The sequence below is a fragment of the Mus caroli genome, unplaced genomic scaffold, assembly GCF_978045245.1.
Source record: "Mus caroli unplaced genomic scaffold, Mus_caroli_1 scaffold_6, whole genome shotgun sequence".
NCBI lineage: Eukaryota > Metazoa > Chordata > Mammalia > Rodentia > Muridae > Mus > Mus caroli.
The window spans coordinates 40,648,428-40,674,030 of NW_028227261.1; the positions used below are offsets into that span (position 1 = coordinate 40,648,428).

General features: G+C 49.1%; 3 protein-coding genes across 4 annotated transcripts; 1 reads left to right on the forward strand and 2 right to left on the reverse strand.

The window, feature by feature from the left end:
- Nucleotides 1-241: 241 nt before the first annotated feature.
- Nucleotides 242-1,164, reverse strand: P3r3urf (PIK3R3 upstream open reading frame). Its single transcript, XM_029476527.2, has 2 exons — nt 905-1,164; nt 242-369 (listed from the first exon to the last, which is right to left on the reverse strand). Exons 1-2 carry the CDS (start codon nt 1,131-1,133, stop codon nt 326-328), a joined length of 273 nt encoding a protein of 90 aa, XP_029332387.1. The 5' UTR covers nt 1,134-1,164; the 3' UTR covers nt 242-325.
- A 6,146-nt stretch (nt 1,165-7,310) lies between these two features.
- Nucleotides 7,311-12,362, forward strand: Tspan1 (tetraspanin 1). The gene is made up of 8 exons (XM_021159207.3): nt 7,311-7,461; nt 7,855-7,923; nt 10,425-10,631; nt 10,804-10,878; nt 10,996-11,094; nt 11,175-11,327; nt 11,574-11,657; nt 11,932-12,362. The coding sequence occupies exons 2-8, from the start codon at nt 7,867-7,869 to the stop codon at nt 11,977-11,979; spliced, it is 723 nt and encodes a 240-aa protein (XP_021014866.1). The 5' UTR covers nt 7,311-7,461; nt 7,855-7,866; the 3' UTR covers nt 11,980-12,362.
- A 2,710-nt stretch (nt 12,363-15,072) lies between these two features.
- Nucleotides 15,073-25,328, reverse strand: Pomgnt1 (protein O-linked mannose N-acetylglucosaminyltransferase 1 (beta 1,2-)). 2 transcript variants are annotated; one of them, XM_021159487.2, is made up of 22 exons: nt 25,220-25,328; nt 24,595-24,773; nt 23,738-23,852; nt 23,488-23,606; nt 22,891-22,956; nt 22,697-22,810; nt 22,020-22,137; nt 21,748-21,846; nt 21,469-21,596; nt 21,075-21,145; nt 20,781-20,856; nt 20,541-20,624; nt 20,417-20,458; nt 20,169-20,227; nt 19,674-19,746; nt 19,461-19,589; nt 19,254-19,379; nt 16,970-17,034; nt 16,728-16,772; nt 16,369-16,504; nt 15,824-15,933; nt 15,073-15,736 (listed from the first exon to the last, which is right to left on the reverse strand). In XM_021159487.2, exons 2-22 carry the CDS (start codon nt 24,712-24,714, stop codon nt 15,649-15,651), a joined length of 1,983 nt encoding a protein of 660 aa, XP_021015146.1. In that variant the 5' UTR covers nt 24,715-24,773; nt 25,220-25,328; the 3' UTR covers nt 15,073-15,648. The 2 variants fall into 2 exon arrangements, with proteins under 2 accessions (XP_021015146.1, XP_021015147.1); XM_021159488.3 differs by having other exon boundaries at nt 25,175-25,310.
- Between the last annotated feature and the right edge of the window lie 275 nt (nt 25,329-25,603).

Sequence of the window (25,603 nt, forward strand, 5' to 3'; positions counted from 1 at the left end):
CTTTCCAAGACGCCTTGTGCCCATGGGAGTGTCAGGCAGGAGAGCCCCTTATCACAGGGCAGATCAAAATGCTGAGGACAAAGATGGGTTTGTCTGGCTGACCTTGTCCCATTCCTCTACTTCACTGTGGTCCACAGTGATCCTTGCTGCTGTCTCTTAAGTTTGTCCCTAAGTGGATCCACCTCCAACCCTGCCCTCGTGTCCCGCATAGTTGGAGCACTTCAGAATGGGGTAAGACAGCTTAAGCAGAATGGTTGTATTTGCTGTCTACCATCAACAGCCTCTGGAGCAGCAGGTCAAGTGCAGGCCGAGCTTCTGGGTATTTCTAGAGGACCAGAAAGCCCCCAGGTTGACAGAGGAATCTGAGAACTGGAGAAAGAAAAAAGAAGGGTATTAAAAAAACAAACAAACAAAACCAAAACCATATGTGGAGGCTGACAGGTAACACAGTAAAGTGTTAGTCTTTTAAGGATCCAAGTCAATCCAGAACCCGGATGAAAAAGCTGGGCATGGTGGTACACGCTGATCAATGCCAGCAATGTGGAGGCAGAGACACATGGACCCCTCCTGTTAGTCAGTCAGCCTGACCTACTTAACAAAGTCTAGGCTAGTGTCGCCAGGAAAGGCAGATGTCCTTTGGCCTACACATACATGCACACATGCACATATGTACACGCACACAAAGAAAAATAGGCATTTGTGAAAACCCCACTGGCCCTTGGACTCACCCCTCCCAACCTCCCCCCAGGCGTTCCATCTCAGTCCCAGTGCTGACATTGTCCACTGAAGCTCTCTTGTCATCTGAGGATGTGTGCTCTCAGGGTAGACTTTCAGAGGTTGTCCTTAGAGTGCAAAAGCAGGACACTAAGTCACAGATTCTCCATCTCCATACTTCCCCACTAACCTCGAGGTGACAGAAACAACACACTGGTGGTAGTGTCCGTGTCACTGATGTTTGTGGCCACAGAGGCAGGATTGGTGGCAGTTGGGCCTCGGGGTTTCTGCCGGTATGTCCTGCGGCTACACTTGAACATACTGGGACACCGGCGCCTGGGCCCACCCATCCCTGGCCTTCGGTAGGGAGAAGTCAAGCCCGGAGGCCGAGGGGCTCGAACAAGCTGAGAAGGCCCCATGACTACAGGGAGCTCCTGAGGGGTTCTGCTGGCCAAGCACTGAATCTCTATGACATATGAAGCCTGCCTAAGGGTGGTGCTCTTTGTTACAGGTTTGTCCCACCCCCCACCCAGCCATAGCTCAGACTTCCTCACAATCACTTCAAGAAGCCTAGCCCAAGAGTCCAGCAACCACAGCATGATCCCTTGGTGAAAGGAACGTTGGCAGATGGAAACAAATTACTTTTGTTTAAACTCACCCACATTAACAATACTAAGAATGTTTACTGAGTACCTACTGTATGCCAGATACTAAGCTTAGTACTTCACAAATATGATTTCATTGAATCCTACAACAGACCTATGCAGAGATTCTAATGTTAATCTTATTTATAGACGTCAACACTCAGTCTTCCCAGTAGTGGGAAGTTTACTAAGTCACCCTAAACACTGAGTTAACAAACACTAAAGCAAGGTGTAGTAGCACAGGCCTTTAATCCCAGCGCTTGGGAGGCAGAGGCAGGTGAATCTCTGAGTTCGAGGCCAGCCTGGCCTATGGAGTGAGGTCCAAGACAGTCAAGGCTACACAGGGAAACCCTGTCTCAACAAAATAAAACAAAAAAAAGGGGGTCAGAAGCACCAAGGGAAAGTGGGGTATTTAACACAAACATTTCCTCTAAAGTATATCACAGCTTTTCTGCCGGGCGTTGGTGGCGCACGCCTTTAATCCCAGCACTCGGGAGGCAGAGGCAGGTGGATTTCTGAGTTCGAGGCCAGCCTGGTCTACAGAGTGAGTGCCAGGACAGCCAGGGCTACATAGAGAAACCCTGTCTCGAAAAAAACCAAAAAAATAAATAAATAAATAAAAATAAAAAATAAAGTATATCACAGCTTTCTTGTGTGAATTAGATAATATTCAGCACAGCTGGGGCTATTTGGACCAGCACCTTCATCACCATCATCACCACCATCACCACCACCAACAACACCCAAAACAAACAAACAAAAAAAAAAACCCTTTAAAATTCGAATGCAAAATATTGATCATAATTAGACTCCTGGGAAAGCATTGGTTTATAAGAGCTAAAACGTCCGGGGCCTAGCAAACACAGAAGTGGATGCTCACAGTCAGCTATCATAGGGCCCCCAATGGAGGAGCTGGAAAAAGTACTCAAGGAGCTAAAGGGATCTGCAACCCTATAGGTGGAACAACATTATGAACTAACCAGTACCCCGGAGCTCTTGACTCTAGCTGCATATGTATCAAAAGATGGCCTAGTCGGCCATCACTGGAAAGAGAGGCCCATTGGACTTGCAAACTTTATATGCCCCAGTACAGGGGAACACCAGGACCAAAAAGTGGGAGTGGGTGGGTGGGTGGGGGAGTGTATTGGGGACTTTTTGGATAGTATTGGAAATGTAAATGAGGAAAATAACTAATTAAAAAAATGAAAAAAAAAAACCAAAGATCAAAAAAAAAAAAAAAAAAAAAAGAGAGAGCTAAAACATTTGTGAGGACAGAAAGTCCTACTGCACAGACCTCAACTGGAAGTGTAGGTTAGGTACTCAGAACCTTTACTTCTGTGTACATTCTCTGTGAGTAATTGCAAAAGTGACTCAGACTTGGTCTTGTGGTTACGGATGAATGTAGCGAGTAGGTGAATCCAGGGATACCGGCTCTAAATAACGAAGCTTAACAGTGTAAGGAAACCGCTTTGGTGTGGTGTAGCCACAGAATCAGAGGCAGTGAGGGTCTGAAGCCCAGAGTGGTCAAGTCCATCTTTTGCTGCTCAAGGCTCATTATTTGTTTATTCAGGATATTCTTTAACGACCAGGACATGGAAGAATGTGAACTCCCAGGGTTCTTCCTGAGATGAAAGAGAAAGCCCTGTGGATAAAGGGGAAGAGGCTCTAGCCCTGGCTTCCACGGTCTTGTGGGAGGCCTACAGGAATGGCAGTGTCACCCTGCCCTCCAAGAAGCCAAGGACCTTTGGATTTGCCAGTTTCTCCATACCTTAGTCCTCTGTCTCTCTTCTGTTATCCTTCCTGCACCTTGGGGCCTCACCATGCCCTACTTTGACTTCCTTAACTTTTAGCCACTATTCCTATGAGCCTCTGTCCTTATTCAGGCTCTGGGCCAAAGTCTCCTCCCCAGCTCTTCATGGACATCACTTGCCTGCCTCCTTAGAGACTCCATTAGTGTCTAGGGTAGGCTGACAAGGTTGAGTTCTAGCTCTACCAGTCACAAGTTATGTGACCCTAACAGGTCTTTCGGCTTTCTGGGCTTCTGTTTTTTCCCTGTATTTAAAATATGGATTAGCCGGACGTGGTGGCACACGCCTACTCGGGAGGCAGAGGCAGGCGGATTTCTGAGTTCCAGGTCAGCCTGGTCTACAGAGTGAGTTCCAGGCCAGCCAGGGCTACACAGAGAAACCCTGTTTAGAAAAAAAGAAAGAAAGAAAGAAAGAAAGAAAGAAAGAAAGAAAGAAAGAAAGAAAGAAAGAAAGAAAGAAAGAAAGAAAGAGAAAAGAAAAGAAAAGAAAAAAATATGGATTAAAAAGAAAGTCTAAAATGGTGGCAATATACACCTATAATCCCACCTAAAACCCATGTGGAGGCGGGAGCCAGCAGCTTCAAGAGTTTGAGGTCATCATCGTTAGCTTCAAAGAGTCAGTGGATGGCCTATGTGGGACCTACAATCACAAAAAACCCAACCCAACCAAATAAGCAGACAAAAACAACTTAGAGCAGACAGACAAAAAAAAAAAAAAAAAAGTCTATTTTATAGTTTTGTTGTACAGAAAAACAAAACAAAAAAATCCAAAGCATGTTGCACATTTAAGGCAAGCTTTATAGTATAGTTTGGAATGGCTCTGACTGGCTGGACCTCAGAGATCCACATGCCCTTGCCTCCTGAGTGCTGGGATAATGGGCACTGACCACCAGGCTCTGCCCATTTGTTTCAGTTTTGAGATGGGATCTCACCACCTCTTGGCCAGAAGGGTTTTAAGCTTGTAGGATCAAAAGATCTTCTTGCCTCAGCCTCCAGAGTAGCTGCAAATACAGGCGTGTCCCACTGGCTTATTACCTGTGATATTATCTGCTTTCTCTGTCTCTACAGTTGCCTCCTTCCAATCAAAAACAACAAACTAAAAAATCCACTTCCGGGCTGGAGAGATGGTTCAGCAGTTAGGAATGCTTATTGCATTGCAGGAGACACCCAGCACCTCCAGGTGATACTTTCTTTTGACCTCTGTAGGCACCTGCATACATGTGAATAAACACACACACACACACACATACACATGAACACACACACACACATGAACACACACGAACACACATGCACTCATGAACACAAATAAAAACCCACTTCTTTGGGTGTAGTGGCACAAGCCAGAAATCCCCCCTCTTTGTGAGGTGGAGGTAAAAGAAAGATCATTGCAAGTTCAAGGTCAACTGAGGCTACATAGTGAGTCCTACACAAGCCAGGGCTCCATAATGAGGCTGTTTCTCAAGAAAACAAAAGTAGTCATAAAAATCAATCCACTTCCTCAAGTCAGGGAACGTAGCTCAAGCGACAGGGCATTTGTCTCTGGTGTGCAAAGCCCTGGGTGCCGTCCCTAGCAGGACACACAATACCATCTCTCTCCCATCATCATCCCTCCCCTAAATCCATCCCATAATCACGCTAGTAGTGCTCTCTGCTCTGACCTCTTAGTGCTCCTTGCTCTGAGTCAACTATTCTCTTACACAGACCAGGAAACGGAGACAGAAAAACAAATCTTGGCCGAGTAGCGGGGTGGGATGACGCATACCTGGAACTCTAGCATAGCATTAGGGAGGCTGAGGCAGGATGACCAAGAATTCCAGTTAGTTGGGTGTGGCCTTTCACAACTGCAGTCCTAGCGCTTGACACAGTCCTGCTTCAGCTGTCCAAGTTTGAGGCAAGTCTGTAACTACAGAGTGAGACCTCTTCTCGAAAGAAATAAAGCCAGATTGGTGGCTCACACCTATGATCCCAGCACTCTGGAGGCAGGATGAGGCAGGTTTCTGAGTTCAAGGCAAGCTAGGAGCTCCAGGAAGCAGGTCAATATAGACCCCCCTTCTCTTCTTTCTTTCTCTCTTTCTCTCTGTCTCTGTCTCTGTCTCTGTCTCTGTCTCTGTCTCTGTCTCTGTCTCTCTCTCTCTCTCTCTCTCTCTCACACACACACACACACACACACACACACACAAAAGGAAAAATAAATAAATAGGGGCTGGAAAGTTGGCTCAACCATTAAGAGCACTTGCTGCTTTTCCAGAGGACCCAGTTTGATTTCCAACACTCACGGGATTTCTGTCTGTTACTGTCCATTTCTGTCCATTTCTAGGAGATCTCTTTTCTTCTAGCCTCTGGACAGGGTGCACAGAACAGACACACATGCACACAAAACATTCATACATATTAAATACAATTTAAATTTAAAAATAAATAAAGTGGGGTTGGAGAGATGGCTCAGCGGTTAAGAGCACTGACTCCTGAGTTCAAATCCCAGCAACCACATGGTGGCTCACAACCATCCGTAATGAGATCTGGCGCCCTCTTCCGGAGTGTCTGAAGACAGCTACAGTGTATTTAAAGCATACAATAAATAAATAAATCTTTAAAATAAATCTTTTAAATAAAAAAAAAAAAATGGCCAGGCACAGTGACACACATCTTTAATCCCAGCATTTGGGAGTCAGAGGCAGGCAATCTCTGTAGGTTTGAGCCAGCCTGTCGAACATAGCACCAGGACAGCCAGAGGTACATAGTGAGACCCTGTCTTGAAAGAACAAAAATAAAAACAAATAAATAAATAAAAATCCCCAGGGCCCACACAGCTAAGAAATGACAGAACCAGAATTTGAGCCTCTGGTCTGAATAACTGGGAGCGAGGACTTGTGAAGAACCTCTCAACCAGGAAGCTTGGAGTGGGAAAACAAAGAGGGAGCCCCAGAAAAGAAGGGTTACAGAACCTTGGGGTGATAGTGTCTCCTTTGTAGGCCCATAGTGCCACCTGCTGGCAGAATGACCAGGGCCATACACTGGATTCCAGAGTATGGAGAGGGGGAAAAGAAGTGGGGGGGCTGGAGAAATGACATAGTGGTTGAGGCTGCAAAGGACCTTGGTTTGATTTCCAGCATCCACATGGTGGCTCACTGCCTCCTTAAATTTCAGTTCCAGGACTCCAGGGGATCTGATGTGCTGCTCTGAACTCCCTAAGAACCAGGCTCACACATCAGAGATATGCAGGCAAAAGGACATAAAGAAGGAGGAGGAGGAAGAGGATGATGATGATGATGATGGGGTCCTTGAAGTCTTGTGGGTTTTGTGAAAGGAAGAGGAAAAATAACCATTTCCTGTTCTGAGGTGAGAACAGAGGACCATGATCATATCCTTGAAAGTGTGTGTGCATGTGTCTGTGTGTGTGTGTATGCACTTATGTGCAAGTGTATGTGTGTGTATGTGTGTGCATATGTATGAGCGTGCATATGTATGAGCATGTGTGTGTGTTCTCATAAGTGTGTGCACATGAATGTACATTTGTTTGTGTGTGCATGTGTGTGTGTGCGCGTGCACGCCTCACGAGTGTGTGCATATGCTTATGTGTGTGTGAACATTCAAGAGTACCACTCTGCTGGGCAGTGGTGGTGCATCTCTTTAGTCCCAGCACTTGGGAGGCAGAGGCAGGCAGATTTTTGAGTTTGAGGCCAGCCTGGTCTACAGAGTGAGTTCCAGGACAACCAGGTCTACACAGAGAAACCCTGCCCTGTCTTGAAAAACCAAAAGAAAAAAGGAAAAAAAAAAAGAGTATCACTCTATGTTATATACGTGACTGTGAGTTTTGTGTGTAAACATATGGATGGCAGCTCGAGCAGATGTGGGTGCCAGTGAACACACAGATTCGAGGTAAGAATCATATCACACTATTGTGAGCGAGGCACCCAAAAGTTCTAGAAAGCTACTTGTCCAGCTCCTGACACTGCTGCTCCATACACCCCTTTTCAGGAGAGGCAGAGCCTATGGTGACATTTCCAGGTAGAGATTTAATTATTGCTTTCAGTGTTGGGAACTTATCTCCAGGCAGTAGGGGGCAGCAGGGGCAAAGAAGGTTAATCAGCCTTGGGTGGGGCCAGCGGGCGGGCCTGCGGGCAGGAGGTTTTAAAGCACCTGCCCCACCTGTAGGTGAGTAGTGTTGTGCGAGGACTAGCCGCTCCTTCAGCTTTCTGCCAGCACACTGAGTGGCAGTTTCCTGGAGCTGTTCTGTTCCTTCGGGAGTGCAACAGATCCCGTTCAGAACCTATTGCCAAGAGCCCTGAGCAGGTGATGGCATAGACCAGGGATTAATCTATGAATGGGTACCAGTCTAAAAACAGGTTTGGGGTGCTAGAAAAGGCCATTGGTGGGTACTGAAGAATCTGAGATTGGTTTAGAAAGAGGATTAGGAAAGACAGGTGTCAGGCAAGGGTGTTGAGTGGTCTGGAGTGTGGGATCAGGCTTGTAATACCTGCGTGGGGATCTGGGGATATTAAGATCTGAGAACTAGTACAGGTGAGCATACGTGTCAACAAAAGAACTGGAAAAAGTTCTGAGATATTAGAGTCTAGATGCAGGGGAAGTTTGGTGAGAAATAACAAGATGTTGGACTCCAAAAAACAAAGCCAGCCCAGGGCAAGTGGGAGGTAAGGTCCTAATTTGTGCACGTCTGTTTCCCAGGACCCACCCACCATGCAGTGCTTCAAATTCATTAAGGTCATGATGTTCCTCTTCAATCTACTCATCTTTGTAAGTATGCTGGTTGTGGGTTTCCTGGGGTTCCTTACAAAAGCAGGTCACAGTCTGAACAGAGGCCAGGCTGGAGAATGGGAAACTACGTACCCAGACTCTGTCCTGTAAATTTTCCTCTATGAGAAGGAAGCAGAGGGTCTTCCCAAATGCTGATTCCTGATTCCACTAACAACCTGGCTGCCACACAGAAGTTTGGGTGAAGATGGGGAAGGTTAGGGATGGAGAAGCTTAAGTTTCTCACCTCCCTTCCAGGAAGGATCATTCCGGGGCAGGGTCGGCTAGCAGGAATGATTGCCCCACCCCTTTTTTTAAATAGGCATTTACGTTCAGAGAGGAAAGGGGATCTGCTTAAGTTTATAGTGTAAAAGGCAATTCAGTGACCACTGTGCGTTGAAAAAGCTGAGAGTCCATACCTCTTAGTTGACTCAATAAGTACGCATTGACTGGGCTGGCATTTAAGGGGCTGAGATTGTTGTTCAGTGGTAGAGCATTTGCTTAGCATGCACGAGTCCACAAACAAAAAGGAAAACATATTCATTGACTAAGACTCAGTGCTATGTGCTAGGGTAGAGCCAGGCCATTCACTGCCCTTGAGAATCTCAGGTTCAGTAAATCAGATAGGCTGATCATTGTCAAAGAGGCTGATAATTGCTATATATACTGATAATTGCAAAGTGGTACTTTTAGATTTACCGTCAAGGCTAAGTAAGGGAGGCCCTGAAGGGGTTTGAATACAGCCTAGTTGGAAAGTGCTTCCTGGAGGAAGTAGTTGAGGTTGGACATTTGCATTGGGTGGGGGAGCCCTAAAGGGCGTAGGAAGGCCCAGAGGTAATGAAATTCGATATTGTTTAGAAAACCAGGAACAGATTATATAGGGCTTGTTTAAGAAGCTGAGCCATGAGGCCCAAACCCTAGAGATAGTGACAGAGATAAGAAGAAAGGGACACAGTAAACAAAGGTGGCAGAGGAGCGGTAAAACAAAGACGTCTTAGAAATGGTTTGAGCAATGTAGGGGTAAAGAAGGGGTCATCCGCTACACTCGTGTGCACCCAATGGAGGTGCATGGGCATATAAAAGTCTGGTGCCTATGAGCCGCCAGTGAGGTCATAGGGGTGGGTTAGGACTCTGGCAACAGTAAGGGAAAGTCTGCCTTCCACCTGCTGTAGCCTTGGGAATATTATAGAACCCCTGGTCTTAAAGAAAATCAGTTCTTGGAAACTGGAAGTATTAGAGATGAACAGAAAAATAGCCACGGTGATGGAGGCAAAGTACAGTAGGAAGGAAAAGAGGAAAAGGGGTGTTTAAAAACAGTGGTCAGGGGCCGATGTCACCAGAGAATAATGAGTGGGAGGGGAGAGAATAAAGACATGACGTGTGTACCAGTTTAGAGAAACTGGGCAAGGGGTAAGTAGTCTCTTTGACTCCAATGTGGTCTGTACTTGGGCTTCCTGTGGCTGCCAAGAACTCGGTTTCATTCAGATAACTGAAGGAAATGCTAGGATTTCAGTAATTGGGAGAGCCAGGGCTCTGGCCTGATAGGGTTAAAGGCAAATCCAGTTTGGTTTCTGTCCTCTGTTGCCTAGGCCTTGCCAGACTGGGCAGAACAAGGTAGGAAAGCCAGGCTCCTTGAAATTTGACCCTGAAGGCTAGCAGCCCAGCTCTTTTGTCATTAAGCAAACATCCTGGGATAGAGCCACAATATATATATATATATATCTTTATATGCCCATGCCAGACTGGTTTCTTTAGTTCAGTGGGAGCTGGGCCCAAGCCAGTGTTAGGCTGATTCATCTCCCAAAGTCCTTGGGTCAGCAAAGGTTTGCTAGGAGCTGTGGTACCCAGGCCTTCATCAGAACCCCCTCAAAGCTTCCAGACTACCTCTGAAACCTTAGGTTGAGCCCATGTCTTGAAGAGAAGCTGTAGTTGTGCTCTGTTTCTATGTGTCAGACAGCGGCCTGGGTGAAAAAGGAGTCTGACAGTTGATTCCACCCTGAAGGGGGACCAAATAGGGCCTCTGGGTGAATGAACCTCTCAACCTCAGGCCTGTTTCAAGGTCGCAAGCAGGTGTAAGCCTCACCCTGCTGTTGCTATGGTGACTATTGAGCCTTGAGCCTGCTCAACACTACCACTGACTGTTTCCATGTAAAGGAGAAACAACCATTCTAGGCACCCACAGCCAAGAATGAGAGAGATTGGACCCATTTTCATTCCTACCTATGTGGCAGGGCCCTGAGAACACTAAAAGGCAAGTCTTGTGTCTCCTCCCAGTCTGTGGATGTTTCTAGAAGCCCTGACCTCATGCTTATGGCCCCAGGTGAGCAAACTGGTGAATTCGTCATAAGTGTCCCAGCTTCATCTTTCTGGCACCTGTTAATGTTTCCCTCCGTGCACAGCAGGTTGTTAGATTCCAAGGTCAAGGAGAGGTCAAGTTTCCTGATTTGATGGTGTAAAGGGAACCATTGACTAGCAATGTTTCAAAGCTTGACTTCTGTCCTCAGCTCTGTGGTGCAGCCCTGTTGGCTGTGGGAATCTGGGTGTCCGTCGATGGGACATCTTTCCTGAAGGTCTTCGGATCACTATCATCCAGTGCCATGCAGTTTGTCAACGTGGGCTACTTCCTCATCGCCGCCGGTGCTGTGCTCTTTATCCTTGGTTTCCTGGGCTGCTATGGTGCTCACTCTGAGAACAAGTGTGTGCTCATGATGGTGTGTTGGATTCAGCTCCCCAGGCCCACAACCAAGGGTTTCCCCTTCATCCCTGACACCAGCCTCTGGGATCCCAAAACTCTCCTCTGGGTTGTGGGAGCCTCACTGTGGGGAACCCCTGTGTGTAGGGCAAGGAAGGTGTGTTGCCCTAAAACATGTTTTATTGTTTCAGTTCTTTTCCATCCTCCTCATCATCTTCATCGCTGAGATTGCAGGTGCTGTGGTTGCCTTGGTGTACACCACACTGGTGAGGCACTGGGACGGGGCAAAGGGAGAAAAACGGAGCAAAGTCCTGAGAGTTGGTGGTGGGCAGTGAATGGCTACTTTCCCTATCTGTCTCTTAATGTCGGCCTGACCCATCCAGGCTGAACAATTCCTGACACTTCTGGTGGTGCCTGCTATCGAAAAAGACTATGGTTATCAGACTGACTTCACCCAAGTGTGGAACTCTACAATGGAAGAGGTAAGGTGGGCTGGGAGGATCTGGGGACAGAGAGGGAGAAAAACGAGACCAATCAATCACCAGTCCCATTTTGTCTGCAGTTGCATTGCTGTGGCTTCAACAACTACACAGATTTTAATGCCTCACGTTTCGTCAAAGAGAATAAAGTCTTCCCCCCACCCTGTTGTGCCAACCCTGGCAACCATACAGTTGAACCATGCACCGAGGATAAGGCCAAGAGTATGAAGGTACAGGTATGTACTGGCATGGAATTGTCTTGTTTGTTTGAGACAGGGTTTCTCTGTGTAGCTCTGGCTGTCTTGGAACTTGTTATGTAGACCAAGCTGGGCTTGAACTAACAGAGATCTGCCTGCCTCTGCCTCCTGTGTGCTACCACTACCCAGCACCAGTTTGATTGCTTTAATGGCTTTACAGTAAGTAGTCAGTGTGCTGGAGGTAGGGCATTGCCAGCTATATAAATATTTTCTCCTTTCTCCAAGGGTTGTTTCAAAGAGATTCTGCATAGAATCAGAGCCAATGCAGTCACTGTAGGTGGTGTGGCAGTTGGAGTTGCGGCCCTAGAGGTAAGTCAGTATGAAGACTGGAACTGGGGTGTCTATCAGTTTCCACCAGACCTGTACAGATTAGCTCATCTCTGAGGCTTCTCTAGAGGAAAAAGAACTCTATAGTGTTTTCATTTCTGGAGCCGAGGACTGAACTCAGGGGCCTATGGGTACCAAGCATGTCTCCTACCATTGAGAAAACAGTGCTTTGTGTAGGCTGCTCAGAGCAGACAAGAAATCAGTCCTTGAGGATCTCAATCATGTCCTTCCATGTCTCCCTGTTCCTCCCCCTCAGCTGGCTGCCATGGTTGTGTCCATGTATCTATACTGCAATCTGAAATAAGACTACTTCTTCCTCCTGATTTGCTGCCGTCACATGGAAACCAGGAAGAGGCACTTGGCACAGCTAAGCAGCAGCAATGGGTGGAGATGAAATGTCATTTGGGCCGGAATGGATTTGCCTTTGCTGCTCAGGGACTTTGGGCTAAATAGGGACCACCTCGCGGGCTTTGTCTGCCTTGTTCTTCCACTGGTGGGGTGAGGGGGGCATCGGTCCCAGTCTCAGAGGCAGCCAAGTCTGCCCATTTCCTGAGACTCTTGATGATCCTAGCACTCCATTAGTGGATGAAGGCACTTATAGCCTGGGCATTTTCTAACACTGTAAAGTCATTGAAGGAATGTATAGAAGGCATTTTGGAACCTATAAACCAATGAAAATATTTCTAATTGGCCTGTGTATGCTTGGAGAGATGGGTCCTGGTTGCCTAAGTTGCACTGACTTCTGTGAAGCTGGAGACTCAGCAGGGTGGGAGGGAAGGGACGTAGGTATCTGGTTCCAGCCTGGGAGAGAGAGTAAAAGTGTCCAAGAGTACACTGAGGAAGTGAGAGCTGCATTGGTCTGCGTTTATGTACCAGGAGGGCTTTGCAGTTAAAGTTCTCCCTCCTGGTGAAGGGCACTGGACTGGAAAGCTATGAAAATAACAAGCTTGTGCCAAGTCAGGGCTGTGTGGGTGGAGTCACTTGTTGGAGCCCTCCAGGAACTTAGATAAGTAGGTCTAAGCTATATGCTCTACTTTGGGGAATCTCAAAATCATTTATTCTTGGCCTATCCATTGCTCTAAAGATCTGTATACTTTGGGGGGTATACATTTTATTGGGGGGCAATAAAGGGGGGCCTCTCCCATTAATGGGAGTATTCACAAGTTCTTCAGCAATTCCAGACTTGTGCCCTAAGGGTAGGTGGACACATTGGGTATGTTCCCATCATCTTCATCAGGAACTGGGCAGCTGACGTGTGTGGCCTGCTTGATCATGGTGGCACAGTTAATGCAGGGGCTGAGAGCATAGTTATGGCACTATGGCCACCGTTGGCACTGGCTCTTTCACCCAAGCATTCTTTTTTCTTTGTTTCTGAAAAAGAGGTCATTCAATGTGGTCCTAGCCATTCTAGATCCTGTTTTGTAGGCCAGGAGGGCCTCAAACTCTCGAGATCTGCCTCAGAGGCCTCTACCTCCTGAATGCTGGGATTAAAGCTGTGCATCATTACACCTGGCCAAGATCTCACTTCTTTGTTGTTTTTGCTTAGAGATGGAGGGGTCTCATACAGCCCAGACTGGCTTTGAACTTTCTATATAGCTGAGAATGACACTGAATTCCTGCCTCGGTCTCCTAAGTGCTGGGTTTACAGATATGTATCCATCCCCATGCCTGATTTTAGGAGGTATTAGGGATCACATCCGACTTCATGTGTGCTAGGCAAACACACCACTATACATCCCTAGTCTTTACCCAGTCCTGAGCTGCCAGACGGGCTCCTGTAACTGGGTGGACCTTGCTTGACACAGTAACAGTCCAACCTGAAGAAACTGAACTGAATGTCTCTGAAAAAAAAATCTAAAATGTCTTTTTTAAAAAATGCAAGACTTTGGTGGCGCATGCCTTTAACCGCAGCACCTGGGAGGCAGGAGCAGGCTGATCTCTGAGTCTGAGGCTAGCCTGGTCTACATAGTGAGTTCCAAGATAGCCAAGTCCACTCAGGGAAACCCTGTCTCAGAACCCCCCCCCCCCCCAAAAAAAAAAAAACAAAAATTGAATGCCTCTGAACTTCAAGTGGCAGCATCAAGGGAAATGCTGTTGTTGCAGGACAGTGGCTGCCACCAGGCAAAGCCGATTTGATTATCTTTCCTCCTCCCTTCCCTTTGACAGCCCCACCCCCCATCTGTCTCTGTGGGCTTTTCCAGAGCAGCCCACAGCTATCACCCACCCACTTGTTGGGCCCAAAAAAGAACAGACTTGGCCAGAGCCACACAGCTTCAGTGAAGCCTGACCAAGAATCTACTAGGATTCTAGATAGAGAACTAGTTGGCCTTCACCCTTTGCCAGCAAACTGCATCTCCCACACAGACTCTATTCCTCCCACAGGTGCCTGTGTGGAAGCAGGAGGAGGAAGGGGATTTGTTTGTCCAGGGAGGGCTGCCACTTCATCACGGTCTAATTGCTTCTCCTGTGCCTACTTTGCCACCTGAAACACTAGCTCTAGTGAACACTGAAGGGGGTCAGGGTGGTGACCAATGTCAAAGCCATATTGCACGATACTACTGCAGAGCTCTAAGCACCAGTAAAGGGCACCAGGACAGCAAAGGTAAAGGGCAGGGTTTCCAGTAAGTTCCCGTCCTTGGCAAGAGTTATACCCTTTCTTACAGTCTGATCTACTCAGGTCCTGATCTTAATCTTCAGAGCCTTAAAGGTCATGTTCCCCTGCCTTGGGCTATCTGACTCCCAAAGGACTATATTGTCTGGTTTTTGGTGATTCACTCAGACTTTCCTAGGCTCCTTTGAGTTACTAGCCTCTGATGAAAACCATGAACCTTTTATGCAGAAACAAACATCCTTATGGAATTCTGCACACAACCAATTCAGGCCACAGAAACCCTTGCTCCTGTATCTGCCTGCCCAGTATCTTCTCTCAAAATCATCTCCCACACTCCTGTGGCTGCCACTGTTTCTGATCCAGTCACTTCCTGTCTCCACTATGGTTACCTCCAGAGCATTCCCTCATCCACCCCCATTTGTCCTTTTTGGTTTCTCTTACCTACTCCGTTTCTGGGGATAGGTGCTGGGCTCAGACATAAAGGATGGAACTAGCAGGGTGGTAGAACAGGGAGGAAGGGGTGTGAGATGACTGCTTGGAGCTGAGGACCAAGTAGGCAAGGCATTTAAAGTCAGCTGGTACCAGGGTGGAACCCTTCTAAAACAAAAGACTTGAAGCTTGAGACTTGGGCATCCCCTGGTGGCCAAATGGCTTCACACAGAAGATAAATTAGGCAGATAAAACAAAAAACCAAAAGCCCCAAACACCTCACCATTTATCCAGTGATTCTCTCTCCCTCACCACCACGCCATACTCCCCACAAAACTATTACAAAATACACCCCCAGAGGTTTTCTTCTTTTTTAATCAATGACCATCTTTATCCAGCTTTGGAAATCTGGACAAAGAGAAGGCTAAGAGGAGACCTGGTCCAGTGTCTAAAGGTCTCTGTGTGAGTCTGTCAGCACATGGACCCCACATGGGCCTGTCCATCAGTTGGGCACAGCAGTTTTCCTGAGTATGAGCCAGTCCCACCCTCAGGGCAGCATCCTGGTCCAGAGAGGAATAAAGGCCCAGGTTGGGCCTATTCCCAAGGCCCCCAGGACAGTCAATAAATAGGTTCTGAGCCAGGCCTGGGAGGACAGGGTATAAAAAGAGTGGATCAGGTACCCAGGGATCCCAAAGAGGTCCTGGGAACTCTCCTGCTCTTCTTTGACAAGGAAGTAAATAAATAGACCTTAAACTCAGGAATAGGGGTGTTGGGGCAGGGGATCCTTCCCCTTGGAGTTAGTAATTAAATTCCATGTTAAAAACAAACCAGCCCTACCCCTACCAGCATCTACTAAATCCTACAGGATAGGGCAACGGGCTAGCCTGTCTGGGGGTACACAGTACCCAGCCCTGCAGAGTCCTGGAGGAGGCTTCACGTTTGTTCAGCAGCCCCTGGGGCTCCTTCTTCCTTTGGGGGTGGCTCCAGGAAAATAGGGGTGACTGATGGTGGCTTCTTCACTCTGAAACATAACAGATGAACGATACAGAGGAGAGGACATGCTTCAGTCCCAGAAGGCCATTTCCTAGAGCAGAACAGGGTGACTCACGAGTAAGGGGAGGCTGGGACCCCCACCACCAAAAAGTGGTTCTTCTTCCGAAATAATCTCCACAGGCCCCGGTGGTTGCCACGAACATCCAGGTCCCAAATATGGAGGCACTAGCAGGGATAGAATAGGAGAAAGAGATGGTCAAGAAGCCGTGGAGATGATTCTCTGAAGGTCTTGCGGAGCCTCACCCTTCAAGAGGAAGCATTATCTGGAGTACGGATTTGAGCAAGGACTTAAAAGAGAGGTTCTCTTCTTTGTTTTTTTGAGACAGGGTTTCTCTGTGTAGTCATAGGTTATTCTGGAACTCACTCTGTAGACCAAGGCTGGCCCTTGAATCAGAGATCTGCCTGCCTCTGCCTCCCTAGTGCTGCATTAAAGGCCCGCACCACACCTGGCCAGGAAGTAAGCTTCTCGAGTGTATGAGAAGGTTCTGAGGTTGAAAACTCTCTAACAAAGACTCTTGCTAGCGGGGGTGGGGGTGGGGGTGGTGGGGGGGTAGGGCATGTTGATGAGGGCACTACTGAGGCAGGTGCAACCTGAGGCACCTTGGCAAGCTGAGTCCAGGTGGTGAAGTCATCATCTTTCTCCATTCGGATAAACGCCACATAGGTATGGCCCTCCGTGTCTGGCAGGAAGGAGTCTTCACAAGGGTCCTTGCTGTGGTCCAAAACCTCAGCCTCACTGCATTGGGGTAGAAAAGTTAAGGCCGAACAGGGCCTGCTTCCTAGATGGGACACACAGGGCCCTGAACTTGAGTTAATGCTCCGCTGCTACCTCCTTTCAGTTCTTAATGTCTGCACCAGAGCATACTGGTTTTCATTTTCTATAGTGCCCATTAACGGTGTCACCAAGAAAGCTAGATTCCTTACTCCCTGCCAGGCATCCCAATTCCCCTAGGGCATACCTGAGCAGTCTGTGAATTTCCACTTCATAAGCTTCTTTCTTCAGACTGAAGGGGAGGGAGAAACAAATCAGGAGGAGAGTCCCTCAGGTCCATGGAAAGGAATGAGCAGGGCAAAGGGTCACACGGGGAAAAGGTACAGCAGGGCTGAGGTAAATACCCAAGGCCCCAGACAGGAAAGGACTAGCAAGCACTGGCCATCGAGCCTTAGATACCCACCCCCTTAGCCTGCTGCCAGTCTCTACCTGTCTACATTCCTGAGCTGGACACCTGGAACTGTGTTGAACTTGTGCTTCTTGAAGTAGGCCTCCTGAAACAGGAATGAGGACAGAAGGCAAGGATTTCTTGGTGTGGCCCACACTTGCTCACTGACCTACTAAAGATCTACAAGACCCAGGGCCCTCTGAGTTGCTGTCTTTGGCAAGCTCTTACTACCTTTAATTTGGTCTGGTCCCTTGGTTCAAGCTACTGACCCATAAACTAGTCCTGTTCCCACTGGCTTTCCCCAGATTTGCTACAGAGACTTAGAAGTAAAGAGATATGGAGACAGGAGGATCAGAATTTCAAGACCAGTCTTAGGCTGAGCTACAAGAAAAAACAAGGGGTAGGGGTGTGTGTGTAGAAGAGGGGGGAGGAAGGGAAGACTGAGAAAGAGACACCGGTCCGTTGGATGTAGCCAATTGCAAAGATGGGTTAGAAGGAAGGAAACTGCTGATTCAGGTTTTATGAATGGCCTGAGGAAGCACTTGTCCTTCCTTGGTAGATATGAAATATGGTAAATATTGGTAAATAAGGATTTTATTAGCTTCTCTTGCTTCTAGGAGGTTCTAAATTAAATATATCCCTTTCAGCTGTACTGTTTCAAATGCACTTTTTTTTCTTTTTGTTTTTTTTTTTTTTTAATATTTTTATTACATATTTTCCTCAATTACATTTCCAATACTATCCCAAAAGTCCCCCATAGCGCCCCCCACTTCCCTACCCACCCATTCCCATTCTTTTGGCCCTGGCATTCCCCTATATTGGGGCATATAAAGTTTGCAAGTCCAATGGGCCTCTCTTTCCATTGATGGCCGACTAGGCCATCTTTCGATACATATGCAGCTAGAGACAAGAGCTCCAGGGTTCTGGTTAGTACATCATGTTGTTCCAACAATAGGGTTGCAGATCCCTTTAGCTCCTTGGGTACTTTCTCTAGCTTCTCCATTGGGAGCCCTGTGATACATCCAATAGCTGACTGTGAACATCCACTCCTGTGTTTGCTAGGCCCCGGCATCGTCTCCTTTTTGTTTTTTTGAGACAGGGTTTCTCTGTGTAGCCCCAATTGTCCTGGCACTCACTCTGTAGACCAGGCTGGTTTCAAACTCAGAGACCCACCTGCCTCTACCTCCCAAATATTGGATTACAGGCTTGTACCACTACCGTCTAGCTTGATGCTGTTCTGTTATAGAGGCCCCAAGTTCGGTTCTCAGCATGTAACTCCAGTTACAGGAGACTCAGTGTCCCCTTCTAGATTCCTTAGCCATCAGACACAAATGCAAGCAAAACACTCATATGTATACAATAAATCATTTAAGAACATATTCAGGCCGGGCGTGGTGGCGAACGCCTTTAATCCCAGCACTTGGGAGGCAGAGGCAGGTGGATTTCTGAGTTCAAGGCCAGCCTGGTCTACAAAGTAAGTTCCAGGACAGCCAGGGCTACACAGAGAAACCCTGTCTCGAAAAACCAAAAAAAAAAAAAAAAAAAAAAAAAAAAGAACATATTCAGGGGATGGAGAGATGACTCAGTGGTTAAGATCACTTGATATTTTTGCAGAAGATCAGAGTTCTAGTACCCAGCGCCTACATGGTGGCTCACAAGCATGTAACTCCAGTTCCAGGGACATTGGATGCCCTCTTCTGACTTCCTCAGGCCCAGGCACACACACAGTGCACAGTCAGAGACAAAAAATGAAAAATAAATCTAATTTGTTTGTTTGTTTGTTTTTCAAGACTGGAAGTCCAGGATAGCGTTGAACAGAGATCTGCCTACCTTTGCCTTCCAAGTGCTGGGAAGAAAGGTGTTTTAATTTTTATTACCACCACCCCTAAATCTTTTGGTTTGTTTTAATTTCAGATTAAACCTTATAATGAGAGAAGTAGTTCAAGAGTTCTGAGTTTTTGCTGTTACTTTTTTGTTTGTTTGTCTGTATCCTTAAACTCAGTCACCCTCCTGGTTCTGCCTCCTAAGGACTGGGATTAGGCCCAGCTGGCTTTGCTGTTGCTGGTTTTGTTTTCTGAGATGGGGCCTCAGACTAATGCTCTTCCTGTCTCAGCTCCTCCTCCTGCTGGAATCACAAGGAGGTGATTTGCTGGGTCCTTGGCAGGCAGCATTTTTAATCCTCATTTTACAGATAGAGAAACTGGCAGAAACAGAACAATAACCTCCCTAAACTGACGTGACTAGTATGTATCAAAGCTAGGCTCCAGCATCCATGTCCTTGACAACTAAGCCATATAGCATCCTACATCCTAATTCCCCGCTCACATGAAAGTAGCCGTTCATGTTGAGGCCGACGATGCCAAAGTGGTAGGATCGGGAAACATCTGGGATGATACACTCTCGGCCCCGGCGCTGTTCCGGCATCCGCATCCACATGTCCCAATCCCACAGCTGTGGTCACAGGACATTATGAAGGCTACAAGTCTGGAATTAACAGGGATTCCAGCCCATTCACCCTACCCTGCTGGGTACCTTTTCTGGTGTGGGCCACTTGGGCTCAAGCTCCTCCTTGTATAAAGATTTCCTGAGCACCCATCCTAGCCCAGGCATGGTCTCCACACGGTACAATAGTGCTGGATCCTCAGCTGTGTGTTCATACCCCTAAGGACAGGGGCAACATATGAGGCATTAGCCCTAGGCCTTGACAGATTTCCATGCTGATTAAGCCCTGGCCACCTAGGCTACCTGGTCATTCCAGGCAGAGATGCAGTACAGGCTGTCATCTTCCTCCAGCAGGTGGATGGACTGGCTCAGGAAACTGAGAAAGACAAGAGTTTAAGAGTTCAGAGAGGGGGGCTGGTGAGATGGCTCGGCAGGTAAGAGCACCTGACTGCTCTTCCAAAGGTCCTTAGTTCAAATCCCAGCAACCACATGGTGGCTCACAACCATCTGTAACAAGATCTGACTCCCTCTTCCGGTGTGTCTGAAGACAGCTACAGTGTACTTACATATAATAAATAAATAAATCTTTAAAAAAAAAAAAAAAAAAAGAGTTCAGAGAGGCAGCCCGAGATACATGATGGTGTTGGAAGTGCAGGGCTGGTAGTCCCACTGTCTCCTTTCATCCTTCCCACCTTCTATACAAGCCTGCCCTCCTAGCTAGACAAGCTCTCCCCCAACTTCTCAGCTCATTCAAAGCTCTCCAAGGCACATCCTTCAATTGTGGGCTACCCCGGTCACCTGAAAAAATCCACGGCAATGTCCAGGTCCTCTTCCAGAACCACAGCAAACTTGGCCTCCTACAGGGACGGGAGGGAACATCATGGTTCCAAGGAGGTTGCTCTTATCCCACGGATCTGTCTTCAGACCTAGTGTTCAGGTACTACCCACCCTAGCCTTCAGATCACAAGGGCAAGGTCGAGTGAGGGAAGAGTTTTCATGACATCATTTCTCTCTAGAGACCCAAGGATTGTATCAGTGGTACTCACCGGAAACAGGTTGAAAGTGGCAGTGAGGCTGGCCTTGTAGTGCTAGGTGGGGAATTGGGCACATAAGATCTGAGGCAGGAGGTGGGGCCAGGTATCTGCCCCTTCCACCCTTGCCAAGGAATACCTGAGACACACGGGCGTTCTTGATGCTGATAGGAGTATGCTGGATGCCTCTCAGACCAAACAGTGCCACCACATCCATTGGCTCCTGAGGGCACGGTCACCAGTCACTGTGTGTTACTGTCCCCACCTCTGCAGGCCCCAACATGTCAAGCCTCTCATATTTCACAGCCCTCACTGATCCCTGCTTTTTAGCACCCATAGGCTGCTGTGCTGGTCCGCCTGAGGCCCCAGCCGCACTCACCTCATAGTAGCCATCAATGAAGACCGTTATCATTTGTGGAGATACCCCTTGGGCTGAGAGCAAAGAGCGCAGCATCCTGAGGAGTCCAGGAAAGTAGATTAGGGCTCTTTCTCCTCTCAACTCACAACTCCCATGTTTATAAACAGGCCCATATGTTCTGTGTAGAACAGGCTTAGCATCTGCTGCCTTTTTGCCTCCTTTAATAGTTCCTCGTACAAGAAGTTGATCTAAAGCCCCACCCACTCCCTGAGCACCCCCTGTTCAGTGCTGAGTCCTGCCCACTTCCAGGCTCACCTGTACAGGTAATTGGGCCGGTTCCCTGCAATGACAGCCACAGGCACATTGAGGACCTTATTGTCTGGAAGCTGTGTGAGAAACAGCTTTTAGCTTCTCTTATTCCCCCTTCCAACTAGGATCTCCATTTAGGGACGAATTCTCAGTGCAGTAAAGGGCTCAGAGCAGACAGTGAAGGGCCAAGGGTCTTCCTTGTTCTTGTCTTTCCACACACAGTCTACCCAGCCCTGGAAACACAGTCTGTCCCAACACCAGCCTGTCTTCAGGGTTTAGTATACACACATCCTCAGCCCCCACCAGATCAAGGTAGAGAAAACCTACGTTGTGGATTGGTCCTAAGGTCTTCTGCTAAGCTGGGAAGGAGTCAGAACCTCACTGCTCAGACCCCACTTACTGGGTCAGGGCTGAACTCGATAGGCGTCGGGTCCTTGCAGCTGCACACGCTCCCGTAGCCCTCCACTTTGCTGCAGAAGCGCTTGCGGCGGCGGTTCAACTCCGTATCTGCCCAGTGACACTCAGCCTCTAAGGGAGGAAGTCAACAGGATGCAGGAATCTTACCATCTATGTTGGGGAAGCCCCAAGCACACAGGCAAGGAAAAACCAGCCTCATTGAGGATCCAAATGTCCATTCTCTGCTCAAACACTGCCCGAGCCCCACCCCCACTAGGCCCACCTTCAGCTGAGCTCAGTGGCACATCTGTCTTCAGCAGGACTGGGTCACCCCAGGAGGAGAGGGCAGGAGATTTAGAATGTTTCTCGCCAAGTACAGGACCTGGCCAAAGGCAGGAATGAGGGACAATGAAGGCCCAGCCTCGAGAATGGGGCTTCCCCCCAACCCTTGCCTCTTTTCATTGACTCTAATCTACTCCCTTGCCACACCACCCTCTCTCCTATCGTTCTTCTCCTCCCTTGATACTACAGGGTGGACAGCCTTGGTCCCCACACCTCCTTTTCGTCCCACGAAGGCCCAGGTGTCCCTCCAGCCAAGGGCAGGGCCTGCCTGACTTCCCAGGCTCCTCAGCAGAGCCTTTGCTGTGTCCTTGAGGTGGAAGGAGCCCTCATCCTGGAGGACCAAAACAGACAGTCATGACTTGTGTGGGCCCAGGAGACCTGGCTACGTTTCAAGCACTACGTATAAAACCTTTTACGTAAGTCGACTCACCAACTCCAACAATACTCTTTGGTTACTCTCTTTCACAGACAAAAAAAGTATGAAAGGCTTAAGAGTCTGAGACTCATTCCAAGTCACTTAGATACTATAAGTCAGCCCTCTACCCACATGCCCGGTGCCTGTGTCCTGCCACCCTCCAAAAAGAGGTGTTCCCTCCCTAAAATGCAACCCCATCATCCCCCTCTTTATTTCATTTCCTGACACTACTGGCTGAGCTGACTGTTTTCATTGCTACCACTGAGATGTGAGCTCCGGGGAGGTAGGGAATCTGTCGTGTATTGTATCTCCAGCATCCAATGCTGCAGTATCTGGCACAGAGCTCAGAAACCGCTGTACTGATTACAAACAAAACAATATCAAAAAGCTAGGCTCAGTCTGGAACTCGAGCCACTTTTCTCTAGATGTTCTTTCCGCTCCCGAGCAGAGCCAGAGCCAGGGGGGCCTCACTGACCTTCACTGTGCAGATCAGCACGCGGCCGGGGGCCACCATGTTGAGGAACAGCACCATGGCCTCATCCTCATGAGGAGAGTAGGTGTCAAACACGCGCTTTGCCATTACGTGGCCCTGGCAGGAGCAAAGCCTCTTATGAGACGGGGTCACCAGCAAAGTGAGCCCAGCTTCAGCTCTCCCATCCTTAAGCTCACCGTGGCCTGGTTGAGGACGATGACATGGATGCCTCGGCCCTGCTCCCGGGCCTCATCCTCGAGCACCTACACAGCGGCAGAAACAGAATCCAGCTATTCACCCTGGCGCTCACGGTGGCTCCATCTCAGAAGCAGGAACCACACCAGCCTGCTGTATTATCACTGTCTACGGTTCTAACTCAGACAGAAGGCTGACTCTCCCAGAAAGCCCACATGGTACCCTCATCGGCAAAGGTTTCATCGCTTTACCATCCACCTTTTAACACTTCTCTGGCACCAAGAGCCCTGGACTGTCTCTGCTTAACTGCGCAGATCTCCTAGCCCTCTACCAGTGAGTCTCTCTAGGAAGGGCAAGTCCCATTACCTCTAGGACCCCAGTGGCTGGCCCAAGGCTGAAGCCAAAGGGATTAGGAAGTGGTTACATAATAAGTAAATAAGGGAGTTAGCTGCCTGCTAATGCCCCTGATCACTGCCAAGCCTTCGCCACACAGACGTTTTATAGACCGTTTACTTAATCCTAACAAGTCCAAGCCAATAGGCAGAGGGTGACAGTTCCCACGGTGCTCTGAATGGACTGAAGACACTGGTTCAACTCACCGTGGTGCCATCCACCGCCACATACACTTTGCTTCTACTGGAGTATACTTCCACATCCAGCACCCGTCGGGGACTGCTGCCTCTGCGCCGAGGGGACTCCAGACGTCCTAGGGCCTCATCTGGAGAGGGAATTGTAACAGGCGTGGGCGATGACTCACTAGCAGAGTCACACCCTGTGGGATGTGCACGCCATTCCTGCTGTGAGACCCCAGGTTTCCCCCACCCCACCCCCTCCTCAGCCGGTCCCCACCATAGTCTTGCTCTGGTTCTGGGTCTTCATTGGCCTCGCTGATTGCTCTCCGAGTGTCCAGGATCAACTTGATGTTGACAATGATGGTCACCAGCAGGAAAAGCACAGCCCCTGTCTGAGTAGGAAAAGGGTGACTGTGGCCAGCTCTCTCCAGATCACAGGGGCCTTCTGAAAGTATGACCTTGGCTGGAGAGGACACAGGGACCTGTCTCTCCACTTTCTGGTTCCCAATCGGGACACAGATTTGTGGCCATCTCCCAGAAAACTTCCCCTGGCAGGTCTCCCTCCACCAACTAGGCCCTTCCTACAACCAGGCCCTTCCTACCCCGTGGTCTTGTATTTTCCCATTTGAGTCCTTGACTTCCTTGGTCCCCTCCATATTTAGGACCCGAGAACCACAGTGGAGAACCAGAGACACAGAAGAATGTGGGCCACACTGCCTGACAGTTGGGTGTCAGGGGCAAAGCCCTGCCTGACCAGACTTCTGGTTTCTGTTGGATGCCGAGGTCAGACTTGGGTTCTGATTCCAGAATCCTGGCTCTAAACCACTGCCTGAGAAGGCTGTAACAGACAGAGGTTTCCCCTCCAGGAATTTGCTGCCTCCTCTTCTTTTTTTTTTTTTTTTTTTTTTTTTTTTTTTTCCGAGACAGGGTTTCTCCCTATAGCCCTGGCTGTCCTGGAACTCACTTTGTAGAGCAGGCTGGCCTCGAACTCAGAAATCCGCCTGCCTCTGCCTCCCAAGTGCTGGGACTAAAGGCGTGCGCCACCACCGCCCGGCTTGCTGCCTCTTCTTGATAGCCAAGGTAGTTAGTTCCTAGTCTGGGAGCAGCTTTTGGGACACGTGGGACCTCATTTACCTGACAGAATCTCCTCAGGGCCCGCTGGTTTGTCAGTTTATACTTCCAGGTAAGGTACCAGCTCCGTTTCTTCCTAGCCCCAAAGGGCTTGATGAGGGGACTGGGCTTCCAGTCATCCATACTGGATTAGGGAGTCACCCCTGTCCCGGCCAGTCCATGACTTCAGGAATCTGAGGGGACTATATATAGAGTCACATAGATAAGATGTTTGTCCCAAAGCTTAATGCCTTCTGGAATGACTTCTCTCAGCAAACTGCTGAGCTGTGTGCCCTAGGCAACGTGGCTTAACTTCTGTGGGTCTGGCCAGAAAATCTTTGGAGGAGTTGGATCACCTGAAAATTCCCTGGGGCTAGAGGAACTGTGTGCAGGATCAGGGCCTTAGCGGCGGAGGCCAGTAACTCAATCAACTCTTAACGATTCATCAGTCCTTAAAAGGTCCAAATCCCAGTCCTTCCCAGCCCTGGGGTAGAACAGTAACAGCGACCTCCTGCACCCCAATCCTCCACCCTCGCCTCATCCCATCTGGCTCAGCTCCCCTCCTCTCAGGGATCAGGGACGCCGGAAGGTTCAGAAGACTCACCCAGCCCGCATCACCCCTCTGAGACCCGCACTGGGAGGCACTTACGGCTCAGGGGCCCCGGGCCCCACTCGGGCCGCGCTCGGGCCCGCACAGCTCGGCCCCGCGCGCCGCGGCCTCCGCGGCCTCCGCCTCCTCCATGCCACTCGCGCCCCGCCCCGCCCCGGCCGGCCCGCCCCGCCGCTTCCGCCGCCGCCGCCGCCGCGGGGTGAGAGGGCGGCGGGCGGCGCTTAGGGCGGCGGCCGCGGCCGGGCGTCTGCAGCGCGAGGGGAGCCGGTGTGCTCTGCCCGTCTGACAGGGTTGCGGTCCGCACGAGTGGACCTCGGGCGAGAGCACATCCCCGCACCGCGGAGCCGGAGCAAGCGGCATTCCGGGACCTCGGGCCAGCTCCCTGGGCACGCCAGGATCAGAGGGCTGCAGCTCCAAGGCCTG